The sequence below is a fragment of the Sitophilus oryzae genome, unplaced genomic scaffold (assembly GCF_002938485.1).
Source record: "Sitophilus oryzae breed Bouriz unplaced genomic scaffold, Soryzae_2.0 scaffold_1576_pilon_pilon, whole genome shotgun sequence".
Taxonomy (NCBI): domain Eukaryota; kingdom Metazoa; phylum Arthropoda; class Insecta; order Coleoptera; family Curculionidae; genus Sitophilus; species Sitophilus oryzae.
In genome coordinates, this window is record NW_022146254.1 from 9,170,282 (window position 1) to 9,188,493 (window position 18,212).

At 31.1% G+C, this 18,212-nt stretch overlaps 1 protein-coding gene across 3 annotated transcripts; it reads right to left on the reverse strand.

Annotated features, from left to right (window-relative positions):
• Positions 1-1,105: 1,105 nt before the first annotated feature.
• On the reverse strand, positions 1,106-14,959 carry LOC115879439 (ecdysone 20-monooxygenase). Of its 3 annotated transcripts, none has more exons than XM_030896275.1 (7): positions 14,863-14,959; positions 7,175-7,613; positions 5,360-5,566; positions 3,532-3,770; positions 2,533-2,706; positions 2,282-2,463; positions 1,106-1,568 (listed from the first exon to the last, which is right to left on the reverse strand). In XM_030896275.1, the coding sequence occupies exons 2-7, from the start codon at positions 7,584-7,586 to the stop codon at positions 1,331-1,333; spliced, it is 1,452 nt and encodes a 483-aa protein (XP_030752135.1). In that variant the 5' UTR covers positions 7,587-7,613; positions 14,863-14,959; the 3' UTR covers positions 1,106-1,330. The 3 variants fall into 3 exon arrangements, with proteins under 3 accessions (XP_030752135.1, XP_030752136.1, XP_030752134.1); XM_030896276.1 differs by lacking the exon at positions 14,863-14,959 and adding an exon at positions 9,578-9,751; XM_030896274.1 differs by lacking the exon at positions 14,863-14,959 and adding an exon at positions 9,398-9,571.
• Positions 14,960-18,212: the final 3,253 nt, after the last annotated feature.

The following is an 18,212-nucleotide window of genomic DNA, read 5'->3' on the forward strand; positions in this document are numbered from 1 at the left end:
AATACAGGGGATTCAAATTAAGAACCGTGCGTACATTTTAGATAGCATTGTTGCCAGATTGTGATGGAGAAATATTTTTGAAAAATTTACAATATAGATGTATTAAAAATTATAAAATATACTTTAAATTCTTAACAGTTTTAAATAGTTTCAGGCAGTGCTGAAGAAAAAGTATTTTTTAAACAAAACATGCTGTTTTATTGTTTAAAACAGTTTTTTATGGTTTTAAAGAAGATTGTAACTCAAAGGTAAAGGTTTTAAAAGACTAACTTGCTAGATAAAAGTTTTAAAAGCTTTAAAAGACACGATAAACATGAGACACAACTTATCACGTTCAGAAAGTTCTGACAAATGTCAAACAAACGTGGCACCACTGCAACCGCGTTGCCAACACAATAGCGAGCGGTAAATCTAAAACTCACTGAAAATGTCCCATTATGGAAGCATTAGGGCTTTATTTGCGTAGTGTCAGCACTGCACACATTTATTAGCCTAATCGAAATGGAGAACTATACATGGCAATTCAAATTCGACGCCCACCATTTTGCGATGTTGCTATTTGTGCAATTAAATTGTGCATCTGACTCTCGTAAAATATACAGGGTGTTCCATTTAAATTAAACATGTTATTTCAGTTTAAAGCTAGTAATTACTTAAAATAAATTTTTAGATACTGTATAAGGTAGTATTATTTTTATTATTGCAACATAAAATTTGGGAAATAGAACTTCAGTACAATATTTGGTTTTAAAAACTTAAATAGGCCTAGAGAAATGAAGCATTAAAATTTTGTTACAGTACTTTCATAAAATCGTAAATATTTCAAAAACGGTAAGATTAAAGTGCGGTAAACCTTAATTAAATTTACCTTTATTTTAATCGTAGAAAATAAAAATGTAATAATATACGGGGTGTTCTATTTAAAAAATACAACTTTGATATTTTTTATTTATTTAGGACACTCTGTACCTTTTGAAAATAATTTTAAATTGTAGCTTTAGTAGTCCTAGTTTGGCTACAATACTTTGTGTCGAATGAGATGAATAACTCTGTATAGGTGTTCTTTTTTTGTCACTCAGTATAAAATAATTACAACAGCCACATAAAAATAGAAATAGTTTTATTAAATTTAATAATATATAATAAACAATCTTATCACTAAAATAAAAACATATTTACATAAATAAAATTTTAAATTAAATTAAAACTTTATAACTACCCAACAATTGAAGTGGATCTTTTTCAAAATTCTTGCTTATGTAAGCTTTATATGCTTATTTACTTCAAACTATATTTATAGTCATTTGGGAACAAATATAATACATAAAATTTACAGTCTGTTGTTAAAATACATAGAAACATTGCCCTTGGGCGACAACAAAAACTCGAACTCCTCTTCCATAGGTTCGTCTACGTGAATTTTGAACTTTTTTACAACTTTTTCGAGGAATATTGGTAGGATTTGCTCTATGTAGCGTTTCCCTGGACATATCCTTCTTCCGTAGCCGAAGGGAGTGACCAAGTATGTGGCATTTGCCGCAGTCTCATTTTTCTCATCATCTAACCACCTAGAAAATATATATTTTTTATTATTAAATACCTTTAACTTTGGTGATAATCTACAGGGTGTTCCGAAATGTATTCCGGAAACTTCGACAGCATATTCTGCAGATGAAAATAAGTAAAAAAAGTTTGTATAAATGTATGTCCTAAAATACTTAGTTTTGGAGTTACAGGGTGTAGAAGTTTCATTTTTATTTCGATTGCTTCCAGATAATTTCTCAAGTGACGTTAATATTTGGATGAAAATTGGTGTCTGGGAGTTTTTTGACATGAGAAATTTGATTCTGATGTCTATATGACTCCTATATGTAGGGGACGCCACCTACATGTGCTTTAACTGTTTTGAAGAGTAATAACTTTTCGTCCGTACCTGTATAAAACTACCGAGTGAAAAAATATACATTTTCATGTTTTTTTACGTAAAAAATGCCTCTTGGTAAAAATTGCTACGAGCAACCGTTCTCAAGATATTTAGAATGAAAATTATCAATACATGGTCATTATTGGCAAAAAATAAACATGTTGAGTAGATAGTTATTTGATTAAAATGATAAATTTGTGGTCTTTTTATTTTTTTAAGTTAATCGTAAATTTTTCTTCGAAAAAATGATGAGAAAAACAGTTTCTGTTGAACTTTTGGCATGGAAACACCGTATTTTTACCGTATTGTATTTTATTTGAACAAGAGTAACGAGACAAAATCACATATGATGCTTACCTTTCTGGCCTAAACTTTTTGGCTTCTTTGAAATAATCATCGTTCTTGCAAGCCAGTGCTGTCTGGCACAGAACCACACTTCCAGCTGGCACATGGTACCCAGATAGTTCCAAATCACACTCAGTAATTCGAGCTACACAATGAGCTGTCGGTGATATACGGAACGTCTCCATGGAACATGCCTGAAAGACTGTTTTTAAGATTATACGGAATTACTTTTAAGATGAGATTAAAATCAAAGAATATGTTACCTTTGAGAAGGTATTTGTATCGTCTGTTATAATCTTCTCCTGGGATTCTGGAGATAGAGCTACTTGATAGAGTAGAAACAGTAAGCTGTTTTTCAATGTGTGTATTCCGGCAGCTAGGAAATCTACTATTGCTGACTTTTTTTCTCGTTCGTCTATGTTAGCTTTCAGTACTGACTGGAACAGGAAAAATAAAACGGTTTTTATTTACAAGTTCCTCAATAACTAAAACTCTCTGCTATAAAAAATACTAGTTTGTACAGGGTGGCGCCTCTCATTCGCCGCGGAGGCCCCAAGGAGAATGACAGTTTGTATTGAAATTAAATTTTGTGAGCGTATGTAGTTTAATTCAGAGCACTTTTTAAAAATATAGAGAGTTCTACAGGGTATCCTCAAAAAAAGTTACATATTAAAGTTGTGTTTTATGTCAAGATATTTGATCAAGTCATTTCAAGATATATAAATTCCCCATTGAACACCGGAAAAATATACTGGGTGTTCCATTTAAAATAAAGGAGTAACTTGCTTTGATAAGTGAGTAATGTTAATTTTGTCTCACCCTGTATAACTTTTCGGGTCAAATTTGAATTTGGTTTAACATACATACATTGGTTACTGTAATTAAATATCAGGCTATACAAGGTGAACTAAAATTTAGGTAGCTGTTATCGAAATTTAAAATTTACTCTTCGTTTTCACAAAATGTGAAATATGTCAAAATCCGTAGATTTTAGGTATATGCTTCTTTAATAAAACTCACCTTTATTTTTTTCCTAGAATCCGAAAATCAATTAATATATATATATATAGGGTGTTCTATTAAAAAAGACAACTTTGATGTATAACTTTTTTTGGGGACACCCTGTATTAATGTAAATTTTTTGCTCTCAATTTTTCTTATTGCAACTTACAACTATTGACCCCATTGATTACTCTCAATGGATATTTTAATGAATACAGCTCATTAAATATGGAAACATAGTATATTATTGAATTTTTTACCTGAAATACTGCACTTTCTCTAGTAGATTCATCCGCAGTTCTGATCAGTTCTGAGGCTAGTTCATAAATAGCCTTCTCACTATCGCACAGTCTTTTATAGGACTTAGTTGGTACCCATCTCCAAAAAGGTAGTCCAAAGTATGTGTCCCTGCACGCAGCAAAGTTACTCTTGACAGTGTCTGACAGCTTCTGGGCAGTGGGACACACTTGGTCATCGATGAGGAACCCCATTCGTCTACCTGGTATGTAAAAGTGTTTTAATTTGATGGCCTTAAGTATACTTTTGTAAAACGCCCAAAAACAGTTCAATATACTTGGTTCTAGTTGACCAATTTTGATGATTTTTAAAGCAATTTCTAGCTAAAGTATTTGACTTTTTAGTCTCCTTTTAAATTGATGATTAAAGCCCCCATCTGTCTATTACACAGTAAGCTGTTACAACAGAATGTTGTAATTTTGGTAAAAGTTTGGAACACCTTGTGAAATGGTGGTTAAACATAGTTTGTTTTCTGGTTCGTTTTTGAAGAAGAAAAAATGCCACAGTTATTTTAAAATTAAAAGTATGCCTTTGCTTTTGGTTCTAATTAACACACCTCTAAAATAGTGTTTATATAATGTGACTGTCACTGAAAAGACATATTATTATTGTTTATTGGCAGGTACTCTAGCAGATATAAGTTCAGAAATTTATCTCTGCCATATTCAAATCAAAAAACAACTTTAAAATAGTACTTAAAAAAATAAGTTGTTCGTTTTTCATGTTGATAAGTATAGTAGGTATTTCTCATATCTTATGATGGCTTGTTAACTCATATTAATATTTTGGCTGTACTTAAACTGCCGTTAAACGGTAGCTTACTAAAATTCCGTTAATAGGTATGATGTCGTTGATGTGACGCACTTGACGGCTTTATGAAATATAGGAATTTTATAAGGACTAACCAACGCTATCCACCCCACGAAATAACCAACGCAACTAACCTCGACACTGATAAAAAATATAAAAAACAAATATAAATTAGTAAAAATCAACCAACCCCACCAAATAACCAACTAACCAATGAATTAACACCCTCCAAATAACCACGCTAACCAACCCGCCAAATAACTAAACCAATCCAACCAAAAAGAGTGAAACCAATGCAATAAGATCACGCTATAAGCAAAAAAATATATAAAAAAGCTTGGTCGGCTTGAGATTTGAACCACGGACCATTCGCTTACGAAGCGATAGCCTCAGCCACTGACCCACAGGTGCTCTTGCAAAATGCCTAAGGCTAGGCATTACTTTCCGCCGACATGAACGACGTCACAATATCTATTAACGGCATTTTAGTAGGCTACCGTTTAACGGCTGTTTAAGTCCATCGTAATATTTTTTTACTTCCACAACTTAACTGTTCATGAATTGCATTTATTTATAAATTGTATTTGTGTGTAAAAATTTTATAAGATAATCTTAGTAAATGAAACATATGTTATATATTTTTCTTCGTTATTATTTTCAGCATTATTGCTAGCAAATTAAATAAATAGTGCAAAACACAATAAAATGTATAAAGTCCATGGTAATTATGCTCTATATTACAAGGCATTATATTATAACAAAGGCTTATTTTAATATGCCATAGAAAATTGTAATAGGAAACAATCCTACATTTAGTAATTTTTATTTTATTTCCATAATTTCTCTGTTAATGATTGGCATTTCTTAATAAATTAGAAACAAAAATAGAAATACCCATATGCAATAAAAAAAACTGAATTAATTGACTTCTTATATACAGAAAAATAACTTAATATCAATAAGAAACCCTTTGATACCAACCTAGAACTAGCGTACAGGTGACTTCCAACCCCAACTTCCCTGCTAACTCTTCTAAGTTCGAAATGCGTCCATTTGGATCTCGTTTAGTTTCTAGAAGGTGACACCAGTCGTCCGCTATGGCCTCCACTTCCGGTAGGAAGTTTTGAATGGTTTTTGGACTGGTCAAAGCTGTGGTTAGAGAAGTTCTGAGGTAGTGCCATTTTTCACCTAAAGATTTGTATTTCTTTAATATTTCTTTATTAGTTTTATCTGTATGTATCTGTCTTATGATTGTTAAGGTTTTTTTTAACAGGACTCTTCAATAAACAGCTCGTGCCATAATCTTTGGTAAGTCTGATATCGAAGATGAAGAGCCAACCTCTGTAAAACCATCTCAGATACTGGCTTTTGTCAAACCCTGAGACTGTATGATGAGAGGAACACAATAGATTTTCACTAGTAATACCACTAGAGGTCAAATTATTTCCGGAAATTTTTTCGAGCTCATGAATATTTTGAAAATTATAATTTTCTAAAAATATTCATGAGCGAGAAAAAATGTCCGGATATAATTTGGCCTCGTGTGGTATTCGGTAAGAAAATTCCACACCAAATTGTGTTTGAAAATCAAATAATTAAAATGTATTTTTCGATTTTTGGTCGAATTGATTCAATAACGGTAAACTAATAGGATTGCTCATCCTCATAAGACGTACGTTCGCCTCTTCCCGCGCTTCAGCTGACAGTTTGTGACGTCATTGTAGTCCTTGTCATGATAGTATGTATTATTAGTTGCCTATGATAAACTTATAAAAATAATAGCTGAGAAATTTTGAGTTAATTATTTTGTCAATTTTAAATGTGAAAAAGGTGTTTTTAACGTTTTTAGAGCTATAGTGTATAAATACGTTCATTTTGTGTTGTGGATTATGACAAAGTGCTTACTAAGTGCCTACGATATTGTTTATTAATTATTTTAAAGCAAAATATGGAAATACTCTAAAAAGAATGCTTGCAAAAGGTGATGCTGGGAACTGCTGCTCTTAAAAATGCATTATCCGAGTATTTAATACGATTTATACAGTTCATTTTCTATACTGCATACATATAAGGTGTTTAAATAAATAAACTAAATAATAAACCTTTTGCATCCGGCAACCAATAATGCACGTGTATGTATTATTGGTTGCCGGATAAGGACTAATAACCATAACAAGGTCTACAATAACGTCACAGAGCGCGGAGTTTTCGCATGCACCTGGCGGACACTTTTGGCTGAACGAGCAGTCCTATTAGGTTAACTGTTCTTGGAATTGATTATTTAGTTACTGTGATAACTAAGTGACACCCAAACCTATGACCCAAACTTAAAAACCATAAAAACTATTTCAGTTGTGAAGCTGTCAAGCGGCACGGCTTAAAAAAAATGTTTCGCTTCGGTCATGAAAACAAAGAAAATATTCGCCAGGAGATTAAGCACTCGACACCCGCGAGTACTAGGAAATAGAAGTCAAGCGTATGGAAGCAGTTTACAAACTTGCATCTCAGCTTTGTAATTGGAATGTATCAAAATTATCATGTAAACAAATAAAAACCAGACTCTCAAAAAGATATTCTGTCATTATAAACGTCAAAAAATTGCCAGTATAATTCGCTGTTGGGTGCCCACAAGGAAAAAAATTTCACTAAAATTTAGCCGTTGCCATGGTGATTTGTCAAAAAACACGTTTTGATTGGTTAAAAATTACAGGTGTGGAATTTTCAATAGAATTCTGAATGATTTTACTCTGAATGATTCACATCTACTTAAAGATTTATTATTCATTCACTGCTTACCTTGTTCATTGATCAATCCTCCGCTAGCATACCTCTCCGGATGATCACGACGATACTTCGCAATCGCCTCAGTAGGAGGCCTCATTGGGTACTTTCCAGTACTCTTAAACACCTTCTCCAAATCAGCCTTGGAATACACACTAAGCACAGGAACATTAAACAAAGCTTCTTCCTTAACAATCGGTCCATATTTATCCCTCATTTCCTTGTAGTACTCGTGCAGTTTGGAGATTTGGTACCTTCCAACTAGGAACAACCAGCTGGTACCTAGAATTGGTAGTGCTGGTGGACCTGGTATGTCGTGGACTTCTTTAAATTTGAAGTCGATGAATTTTTTGGTACACCAGGGTGGTCTGTAGCCGAAAAGCAAGAGGGATATTGCTACCATGATTAGTGTGATGATGTCCAACATTTTTTTAATGTTCTAGATCTTCTAGCTCTGAAATAACAATAGCTGATTTTTTATACAAGACGATAAAATGGTATTTTATCGTCGATAATGCAATTTTATTGTCCTGTATAAAACAATATTTTTTTCCATAGCGAGTTACGTAGTAAAACATTTTCAGAAATTATTATTTCAAGGAATTTATTAGGTACGAGTAGAAAAAATATTGTGCTGGGTTGGCGTTGGTTTCTATGTAATTTGACAAATAAATAAAGCTGTCTCTCTAGTTGTCAGTTTTGAGTCAATATTGTTTAATTCTCTTTCGTGTCGATTGCTGATTGAATTGGAGCCAGAAATGGCTCAAAACGAAATAAGTAAATTACCAACAGATATTCAGGCTGAGGCGACAAATGCCATATCCAAACTACTTCCATTTAAATCCCGAATAACTTATGAAAAGGAGTACAACAATTTTCAGAAATGGAAGCAATTAAAAAACGTGCGAGAAGAAATAAAGTTTTTAACCTATCCTCGCTGTTAAAGCCTCATTTAATCTACTCTTCTGGTTAAAGTACTATTTTATCTACTATTTTTGATAGATATAAGGCAATTTTAACAGTTGCTATGGAAAAAATTATATAACCAATAGTCATATAATTTGAGCCAACCTGTATATTCCTAACACCCGGTATATTGCTAAAAAAAACAAAAAAATGCTTTTCTCATTTTTATTTGTTAATAACTAGTTAATTGGTAAGTACGAAATAAATATTCCAACAAGATAAAGATCATTAGTGTATAATTAAACAATAATCTTCGTATATTTCAGCTTAAATATCATTATTTAAATATTCAAAATCGTTTTAAACAAATTTAAATTAGCGATATATCTATTACAAATTTATATTTTTAGATACCTTAATTTACACTGGTACAATACAAATTTCAGGTATTATTGTTATATCAACAAGAAATTAATTATCATTTAATTAATTCGTTTTTTAATGTTAAAAACAAAGTGGTTCCCATGGTCAAGGTCGTTTATTTTTAAGAATTTGCGTAAAATTTTGACAATAATATTTCAAAATATTTATACAGGGTTACAAAAATGTCAAATAGTTATACAAAAAATTTATGCACCAAACTTCAGTAGGTGATCCTCTTTGTAATACTACAGATAAAAAGAAAATAAATAGTTATTACAAATAAAGGGTTGTCCGGAAATATAAGTAAAAAAGTTCGTATAAAATTATGTCCTAAAATGGCTGACAAAAATATTTCAAATTTATGATTTCAGTCTAATAACTATTTAGTCAACACGTTTAATTTATGTCAATGATGACAGGTATTGATATTTACCAAGTGACATTTTTGTACGTAATAAACGTCGTAAATTTATATTTCTTTACTCAGTAGTTTTATACAGATACGCACGAAAAGTTATTACACTTTAGACCATTTAAAAAATATGTTGGTGGCGCCCTCTAAAAGTAGGAGTCATACTGACATCAAAATCAAATTTCTCATGTCAAAAAACTCCCAGACACCTATTTTCATCCATATATTGGAGTTCCTTCAGAAATTATTTGGAGAAAATCGAAATAAAAATGAAACTTCTACACCCTGTATCTCCGAAACTAAGCATTTTAGTACATACATTTATACGAACTTTTTTACTTATTTTTATCTGCAGAAGATGCTGCCAAAGTTTCCGGAATACATTCCGGACCACCCTGTATAGTATTAATTTCATAATAAAATACTGTTTTATTTATTTAATATCATTTTGGTATTATTTTCCGGCATTTACATATTTATTTAAATAAAAATCTTACTAATATAAACAGGAACCACCAATTTAGCACGTGTACACACTAATCAAATACTCCATAAACACCAAGTAACTCCACACAAACACTAACCAAAACACTAAGTCCAAATTTTCTCCTTATAGGTCGTACTTTTTCGGACGGATACGAAAAATAAAATAAAAAATAATCTTGTTTTGGTCTTACTTTATATCGGGTACTATCGCATCCGTTATCTCATATGTCGTACCGCTTCTTTTGCGTTTGATTTGTCTATTAATTTACTGATTACTTTCATTAATAAAATTAGTACGACCGAATGTAATTTTCTAATTTCCTCCTCGATTGACGATGGAAACACTAGTGCGTACGAGTGTTTAATGTTTTAAACTGAATTGTTTCTTGAGTTCGTTGCTAGGGATGGTCATGTTATATCGATTTCTTTTTTTATCGATATAAGAGATTAAAATGTCGATATTTTGGACTTCCTAACATACATGAATGAGTAAAATTTACAATCAAAACACTATTATGGAACACAATGGTACCAATTTTATATCGACCATGAGATTGGTGATTTTGAAAAAATGTATAACACAATTATTAGAGGAAAGAATATATGTAACAGAAAAATAATAAATTATTTTTTATTAGCGGATATTGTAAATTGATATTCTTTAAGCTATAGTTTATATTTACCATGGTATCTATTCTTAAATAACACAGTTTTGTTGATAAAATGGTTATAATGAATGTTATTTTCAATTAATATCCAATATAGTATAATCCTTATCTGCTATTTGAAGACATGGAATGTATTGTTGTTGTTTTGTGTTTGTTGACATTTTTGATATAAAGAAATCGTATACAGAGCGTAGTTTAAATCAAAAACAGTTATTTATAGTTTATTAGTTAACAACTATGTCATTAGTAGTATTTTTTTTAGTAATCTTGGGTACAAAAATAAAAATTTTAAAATACAAATTTATACCACTTTTCAAGAGATGTGGACAAGAAGATGACACGGTTAAACATGTACTTATGGGGTACACAACCCTGTCCTCGCAATCAGAGAGTATTTTCAGTCATTCAGTGTTTATTTTTTAGTCTCTTATTCTAATTCATATTATTAATTTTTTTTTTCAATACATATAGAATTTTTTTTCACAGATATCTATCTTTAAATAGAAGAACTTCAACGACCATCTTATAGCCTTGACCTTGGCAGAGCTGACCTCTTCCTAGCCTGCTAGGATGTTTTTGTTGAGAGTAAATTTAATCCACATTAAACAAGTTTTTTTTTTGTCTATCATCACGTTGCTTTTATTGTTGTTGCCTTTTTTGATCTCGCAAAATAACAACATACCTTTGATTGGAGATGATCCGTTACAAGTATGCTAGAGATGTTTGATATTATCAATACTTTGATATATCGATTTCTTAAATTTGATAATCTATTTCGTATTAGAAAGATATGATCTACATTTTGCTTGTATATTTTGGGTCAAAATGAATCAAGGTATATGGTTCTCTACATGTCTATATTACTATTACTAGATCTTATTTTCTTTTGTTGTTAGCTGTTCTATATAGAAAAAATGCGTCATCGCTGTAATCACAAAACTTCAATCTATTTCTGTATTGTAACGGAATTATTAAATTATATCTTTATTTTCGAGAAAATTTAGCCCAAACATAAGGAATATTTTGCTGATGTTTGACCATCAAAATCTTTAAAATAAAGAAGTTTTCTAAAAATGTGCTACAATACGGATATAGTATAATCTTTTATCTTTAATTTCTTTCTTCATCTGTGTAAAAATACCTAGCCAGTTTTACATAAAACGTTAAATGCCGAACATTTATTTTTCTACTATTTCGAACTAGTAAAATGGACTCTCAATACATATTTTTTTTAAATTATCGATATTTAAGTAGAATTTATCGATACATTTCCACATCCCTACTTTGTAACCAAACTAATCGCAAAAAAATTCTAATTCGAGATGAAATTCTATTTCTGTCAGTCCCTCCCACATAGCTACCCCTTTTAATTTCAAGATTTTGACCCCTTTTTACAGAAAATATGACTGCCAGTGGATGTAAATATAAGAGACAAGATGCTGCGATCTGTCTTAACGCTGCTCAAGGCTGTGTTTAATGTAAGGTCAAGTGTGCAAGTGCGTAATTTGTCGGTAGTTCTTGAACGGAACATCCAAATCTGTCATTAAATAAGATCGTTTTCTGGTTTTGCATCGAGCTAATTTATGATTTGAGTAGAGTATAGGTACACGTTGCAAATTAAAGAGGTATTTACAGGGTGTTTCAAAAACATGTGCCATCTCTCGTGGGGAGATTCTGCTTTGTTTCGTAGCTACAGGGGTTGAAGTCTTCGTTTTTTTTTCAATTTATGGCAATTTTCTTCCTAGTTCTTTTAGCGATTCGAATGAAATTCTGAGGGTAAAAGTTACTATAAGTGCTACATAGTTTAGTACTAAAAAAGGGTCGACAGCAGGGTTGGCATGATTTAAATCAAGTGATTTTTTTTAATTTTATTCATGTGATTTAAATCAAAAAAATAACTTTATTGAAACTTTATAATAAATAAAAAAATAACTGTAAAAGTTACAAAAGTGTGTCCTAGAAAACTATAAAAAATATTTCTATAACAGATATAACAGATAATAAATCGAAAAATAATTGTAAATGTTATAAAATTATATGAAAATATCTATTCATCAATGTAATTGTTGGACCGATTTTTGAACTAATTTCGTGTGAATCTATTATACCGCTAAACGCAGGGATTTATTTTAAAATTTATGTATAACTGACAAAAATTCGCTGTTCGAATAAATATCATTCGCAAAATCTAGTGCAGAACTTGATTGTTCTAATATAGAGACTATATCTTCATTCCCGAAATTCTCTTTAATCGTTGTCAGAAAATATATTGTTTTATTTTATTTTTTGAAACGGTTGTATGTTTCCAAATTCCTACCGACATTTTGATCTGCAGTAAGCACTTTATACTTTGACATTAGATAATACATGGGTACTAATTTTATTCTTGACTTAAGACTATTTCCGAACAATAGTGTGTTGTTTTATTAGGAGTAAAAATTATACTTTTTTGACGATGCTGTACCATTGAAGGACCATCGTAAAGCTATTCCGACGTTACAGTGAGGCACAAAAAGTACATTTTTACTCCGAATAGAAAATACTATTTTTTTAAAAATTGCAAATAATTTTTTAATTAATTTCAAACATTGCAAATAATATAAACAGTAACCAAGCAACAATTTGTACACTCGTTGAATTTGACAATTAATATCAGTTTAATAATATATTTTTGTACTTTTGTGCTCAGGCGTAACAGTGCTTTACTTTTATGCCTAGGCGTTAAAATGACAAAGATTAATACTTTTGAGACGTTTGAAAAAAAAATCCTTTTGATCTGAAGCGAACGATTTTTTTTGCGGAATATATTGGTGACCGATGTGGAAAAATCATAACGCCCCGTAGAATTGTTAATGTTATCGGTATCGGGGTATAGATTTAGCCATTTAGGATAGGTCTTTAATTGGAAATAAGTCCTAGTCATTTGGAAATCTGATTTAAATATTGTTTTGGATTAAAATAAAAAAATGTACGCCACTGACTTTTTTCTCTTGTTAGTAAAATTGTATAGACCATTTAATATAAGTTGATTATAAGTTGTATCTTGATATTTTGTCGATTTCGATCTCCTTGATGAGGTAAATACAATTTTATTAATCACAACTAGGGTGTACCAGCGACTTCGTTCGCGTCGAATTAATCATTTGTAATGGTGATGATAAAGCAAAGCAAGAATTTCCATTAACATACAAACTGGATAAAATTTTCTCACATTTATGTCAGCATGAGAAAAAACAATATGGCGATATTATTATATAACTTGGTAATATTTGAGGGGTAGTTTCATCTCGTTGGAATTTGACTTTCGAAAAATCCGTTTGCCAAAAATAAGCTTTTTACGTCAAGCAGTTTAAGCACAATCGTGGTTAAGAAATTACCTAACTTTTTGGAACACCCTGTAAGATTTTTTAAAAAATTTCAAAATATGTAAAAAAAATAAATAAATTATGCTGGTCCAAGCGTTTTCCCGAGAGACTAACCGTTTTTTAAATAACAAATATTGTAATATTTGAGGGGCGTTTTCACCCTCTTGTAATTTGAGATTCGAGAAACCCCTCCTTATCGAACCTCTACACCCCACAGTCAATCCGTTTGTAAGTCAAAAAGTTTGTAGTTCTCTAAAGTAAATCTGTTTTCCAAATATCAGCTTTTTACGTCAGGCGCTTTAAGTAGGATTGTGATTAATCAATGACCAGATTTTTCGAAACGCTCTGTATACATTTTTAAAAAATCTTAAAATATGTAAAAAAACAAAATAAAATATACGTGTTTAAGCGTTTTTTCGGAAACTTGACCGTTTTTTAAATAAAAAATATTGTAATATTTGAGGGGTGGTTTCACCCTCTTGGAACTGGAATTTCGAAAAGTCCCTTCTTATCGAACCTCTACACCCTAGAATCAACCTGTATGCCAATATTGAGCTTCTTACGTTGAGTGGTTTGAGCAGGATCGTGATTAATCAGTATGTCAGTCACTTAAGGATTTTATATATTAGTATAGATGATTAATAAAATTGCGTCTATCTCATCAAGGAGACCGACAGCTTTTAATTGGCATTAAACGGCCTACACAATTTTGATATCAAAAGAAAAAACTCAGTGGCGCACATGTTTTTTTTTTGAAAAATATTCCTTTGATAACCCATATGCACGTCCCTGATAAATTTATCGACACTTTTTTAGCATTAAAATAGGTAGCACTTATAGTAACTTTTAAAAAAGTACGAAAGAAAATTATAATAAATCGAAAGATTATTAAGATTTTAACACCCTGTACCTACGAAACAAAGCAGAATCGGACCTATGTTGATATGAAAAATAAATCTTATTTTTACGCGAGGAATCTCCCCACGAGAGATGGTACATGTTTTTGGAAACACCCTGTATATTTAATCAAATTTATTATTAACATTTATAACACTGATATTCAGCAATCCATACGGTAAATTTAAAAAAAAATGATATTTATAGGAACTTTTTTTCCTAGTTTTCAATAAGGAATGAATGAGAACTTATTTAACACTTTGGCTAGTTAATGACATTAACATTTTTAAAGGACTTGGATTAAGGCAAATTAATAAGTTGCGTTGATAAGTATTATTTTTGAAACACCCTGTAGAGATAAAAATTCTTAGTCAGATTGTAAAAACTTCCAAAATATTTGCAAAACTACTCAAGTTAGAGAACATTTTGAGTTAAGTAAGTAAGAGATAGAGCAATTTCACTTTTTTTTTATAACAAAAATTATTTTAGAAAAAAAAAATCTTTAACATAAATATTTTTTTTAATATATATTATATTCTACCTTACCTAGAAGCTTCTAGAACACTAAACCCAACACCCGAACACTATTTTCTTTCATCCTAACGCACCGACAAGTGTTTGTTGATGTCGCGCGGTTCATAGAGAGCGCCCACCGTCTCCGGTACTTAGTTTCAGTTTTATTTTAACATATAAACCGTTCCGAAGTGTAGTGTGGAATAGCTTAAGAGGCATTGCTCTCTCTTTTGCGCTAGCCGATGATGTTGATGATGGGAGGCATGGCGGAAGTGTGCTTATTGGCTAAAATGTTGTTATTACCGCGAGTCGACGTTTTTTTTTTGATTGAATTGTTTTCCCGGTTTTTTTTTCGTCCACTGTATAGCTTTAATCGTCCGAATTTTTAGTTATTTTTTATACAAGATGATAAAATGACATTTTATCACGATAATGCAATTTTATCGTCGAGTATAAAACAATTTTTTTTTCCATAGCTAGTTACGTTTTCAAAAATATTCAGAAATTATTATTTCAAGGAATTTATTACGAGTAGAAAAAATACTGTGCTGGGTTGGCGTTGGTTTCTATGTAATTTGACAAATAAATAAAGCTGTCTCTTTAGTTGTCAGTTTTGAGTCAATATTTTTTAATTCTCTTTCGTGTCGATTGATTGCTGATTGAATTGGAACCAGAAATGGCTCAAAACGAAATAAGTAAATTACCAACAGATATTCAGGCTGAGGCGACAAACGCCATATCCAAACTACTTCCATTTAAATCCCGAATAGGAAAAGGAATACAAAAATTTTCAAAAATGGAAGCAATTAAAAAACGTGCGAGAAGAAATAAAGTTTTTAACCTATCTTCGCTGTTAAAGTCATGTTAAAGTATGATTGTGCGCGTTCAGGGAACACAGCGGCTGACCGACCGCTGATTTTACTCAGCGGCTGATTGTTTTTGCGTGTAAAAAGAGACCGTTTAGGGAAACCGCTTACTCAGCCACTCAGCCGCTGACCGTCCCTGAACGCGCCCATTTAATCTACCCTTGCGGTTAAAGTACTACACAGATATAATGTAATTTTAACAGTTGCTATGGAAAAAATTATATTTATATCGCGAAACTATGGTTACGCTCGTTGAATTTGACACTTTATGTCAGTTTGATAATATATTTTCCGACTTTTGTGCTTAGGCTTGGCTTTGGCGTAAAAATGCTTCACTTTTATGACTAGGCGTTAAAATGTTAAAATATCGTTTTTATATTGTCAATCACGTCGCAAAAATTAATACTTTTGTGCCGCTTGAAAAAAAAAATATTTTACAAAAGGAAAAATTGTTACTTTTGAAATGAGATTGATAAAAATGATAAATTAATTACATATTGTAACAGTTAAGTAAATAATTGAAAAAAGACAATAGTTGGGAATTAAAAGATTCCAAACAACTATTATTGCTTTATTGTTTTAAATAAAATTTTGAGAATTAAAAATCCAAAATTCTACAATTGATATTAAAAATTATGTGTGCAAAATTAACGTTTTTATTTAAAATTTGACATAACTAACATTTCACAATTAAAAATTTGAAATATCCTGCAATAGTGATGCGTGGGATATCTAAAGTTTAAAGAACTTAGGGATTGATGTTTTAATACATATCTAAATTGTGTACTATGCCCTATTTATAGTACAGGGTATTTCAAAAATATGTGAGTGGATTGGGATGATTTTTTTAAATGGAAAACCCTGTATATTATTACATTTCTGGCTTCCTTTCTGGTCACATTACATAATCTAACATATTTTTATTTAATCATTTTAATAGTTTCAGAGATATTAATAAGTAAATTAAAATCATATACATATTTTTAGCCTTTTTTCAAAAATAAATGTTAAAAACAAGAAATGCCCTGAAATGAAAATGCTCTAACTCTGGGTATAGTGCTTGTACAGGGTGTCTCAAAAATATGTGTTTATTGCATTTTTTTGTTCCTTCCTAATCACTTTACACAATTTTAGGTTTTTATTATCATTTTTAGTTCCATTAGCAACATTTTTTCATATTTAAAATATTTCGATATTGCATAAAAATCATCAGGCAGCCATGGTAAAAATTTGAAAACTGTCTCAAAAAATTCTGGGTAGAAAAAAAAACGCTGAATGTTAAATCTACCATCTACATACTTTTATTGCTCTGAACTGTTGACCTTTGAGACTTGTTCTCTGTTTTGTCTTTGTTTTTAACTGAAATCCGTCAGAATTAACGTTATGCAAGGTTAAGGTCATCGGGCAGCTTTAACTGAAACATCGTAAGCTCTGCACGGTGCGTGTTGCTTTGTTAGAGATGTCCATATCAAAAAAAAATATCGATAATTTTAGTATCGATAGTCTCTCCAATTATGGTTTTTCTATATTTTTTTAAGTTTAATTTTTATTGATCTTCTTTCCTCCAACTCGGGGTGCCACCTCATCAATAAAAAACGTCCTAAATGTATATTTTTTTACTCAGTAGTTTTATACAGGTACGGACGAAAAGTACTCTCGAAACAGTCAAAAATATGTAGGTGGCGTCCTCTATAAATAGTCATATTGAGTCAAAATCAAATTTCTCATGTCAAAAAATTCCCAGACACCAATTTTCATCCAAATATTGACGTTACTTCATAAATTATTTAAAAATAATCGGAATAAAAATAAAATGTCTACACCCTGTATCTCCGAAACTAGGCGTTTTAGGACATACAGTGGTGGCCAAAAGTATGGAAACTTTTTACTTTTTAAAATATCACAGAAAATATTGCTATGCTCAAACTCTCAGGAATATAAATGAACAGCTTATCAGCAAATAAAAGTATTTCAAAAATTACACAGCGAAAAAATCTGTTTAGCAGTTTTTGTAGGAGAACAATAGATTTCTTGTGGCCAAAAGTATGGAAACCATAAATAAATACATTAAAATTATTTAGTTTAAGCTGATAAACGGTACGATTTGCTTCAGATAAATATAAACATCATGCCCAAGTCTAAATATTTCTCTACGGATTTAAAAAATAAAATAGTTGAATTATACAAGAGCGGTTATAAACAAATTCAAATAAGTAAAAATTTAAACATTTTAAAAGGCACCGTTTCGAAAATAATTCGTAAATTTAATAAAACAGGGAACGTTTCAACAGCTTTTAAGTCAGGAAGACCAAGAAAGTTGTGCAACCAGGACAATGAAAGTAATGAAGAGAATATCAATGGGAGATCCAAGAAAAACATCCACAGACATTTCTCGAGAAATGGGTGAAAGGGGAATATCGGTGTCTGCAAGCACGGTGAGAAGAAGGTTGGATGACATGGGACTTTTTGGAAGAGTTGCGGTGAAGAATCCACTAATATCAAAGAAAAATAGGATGG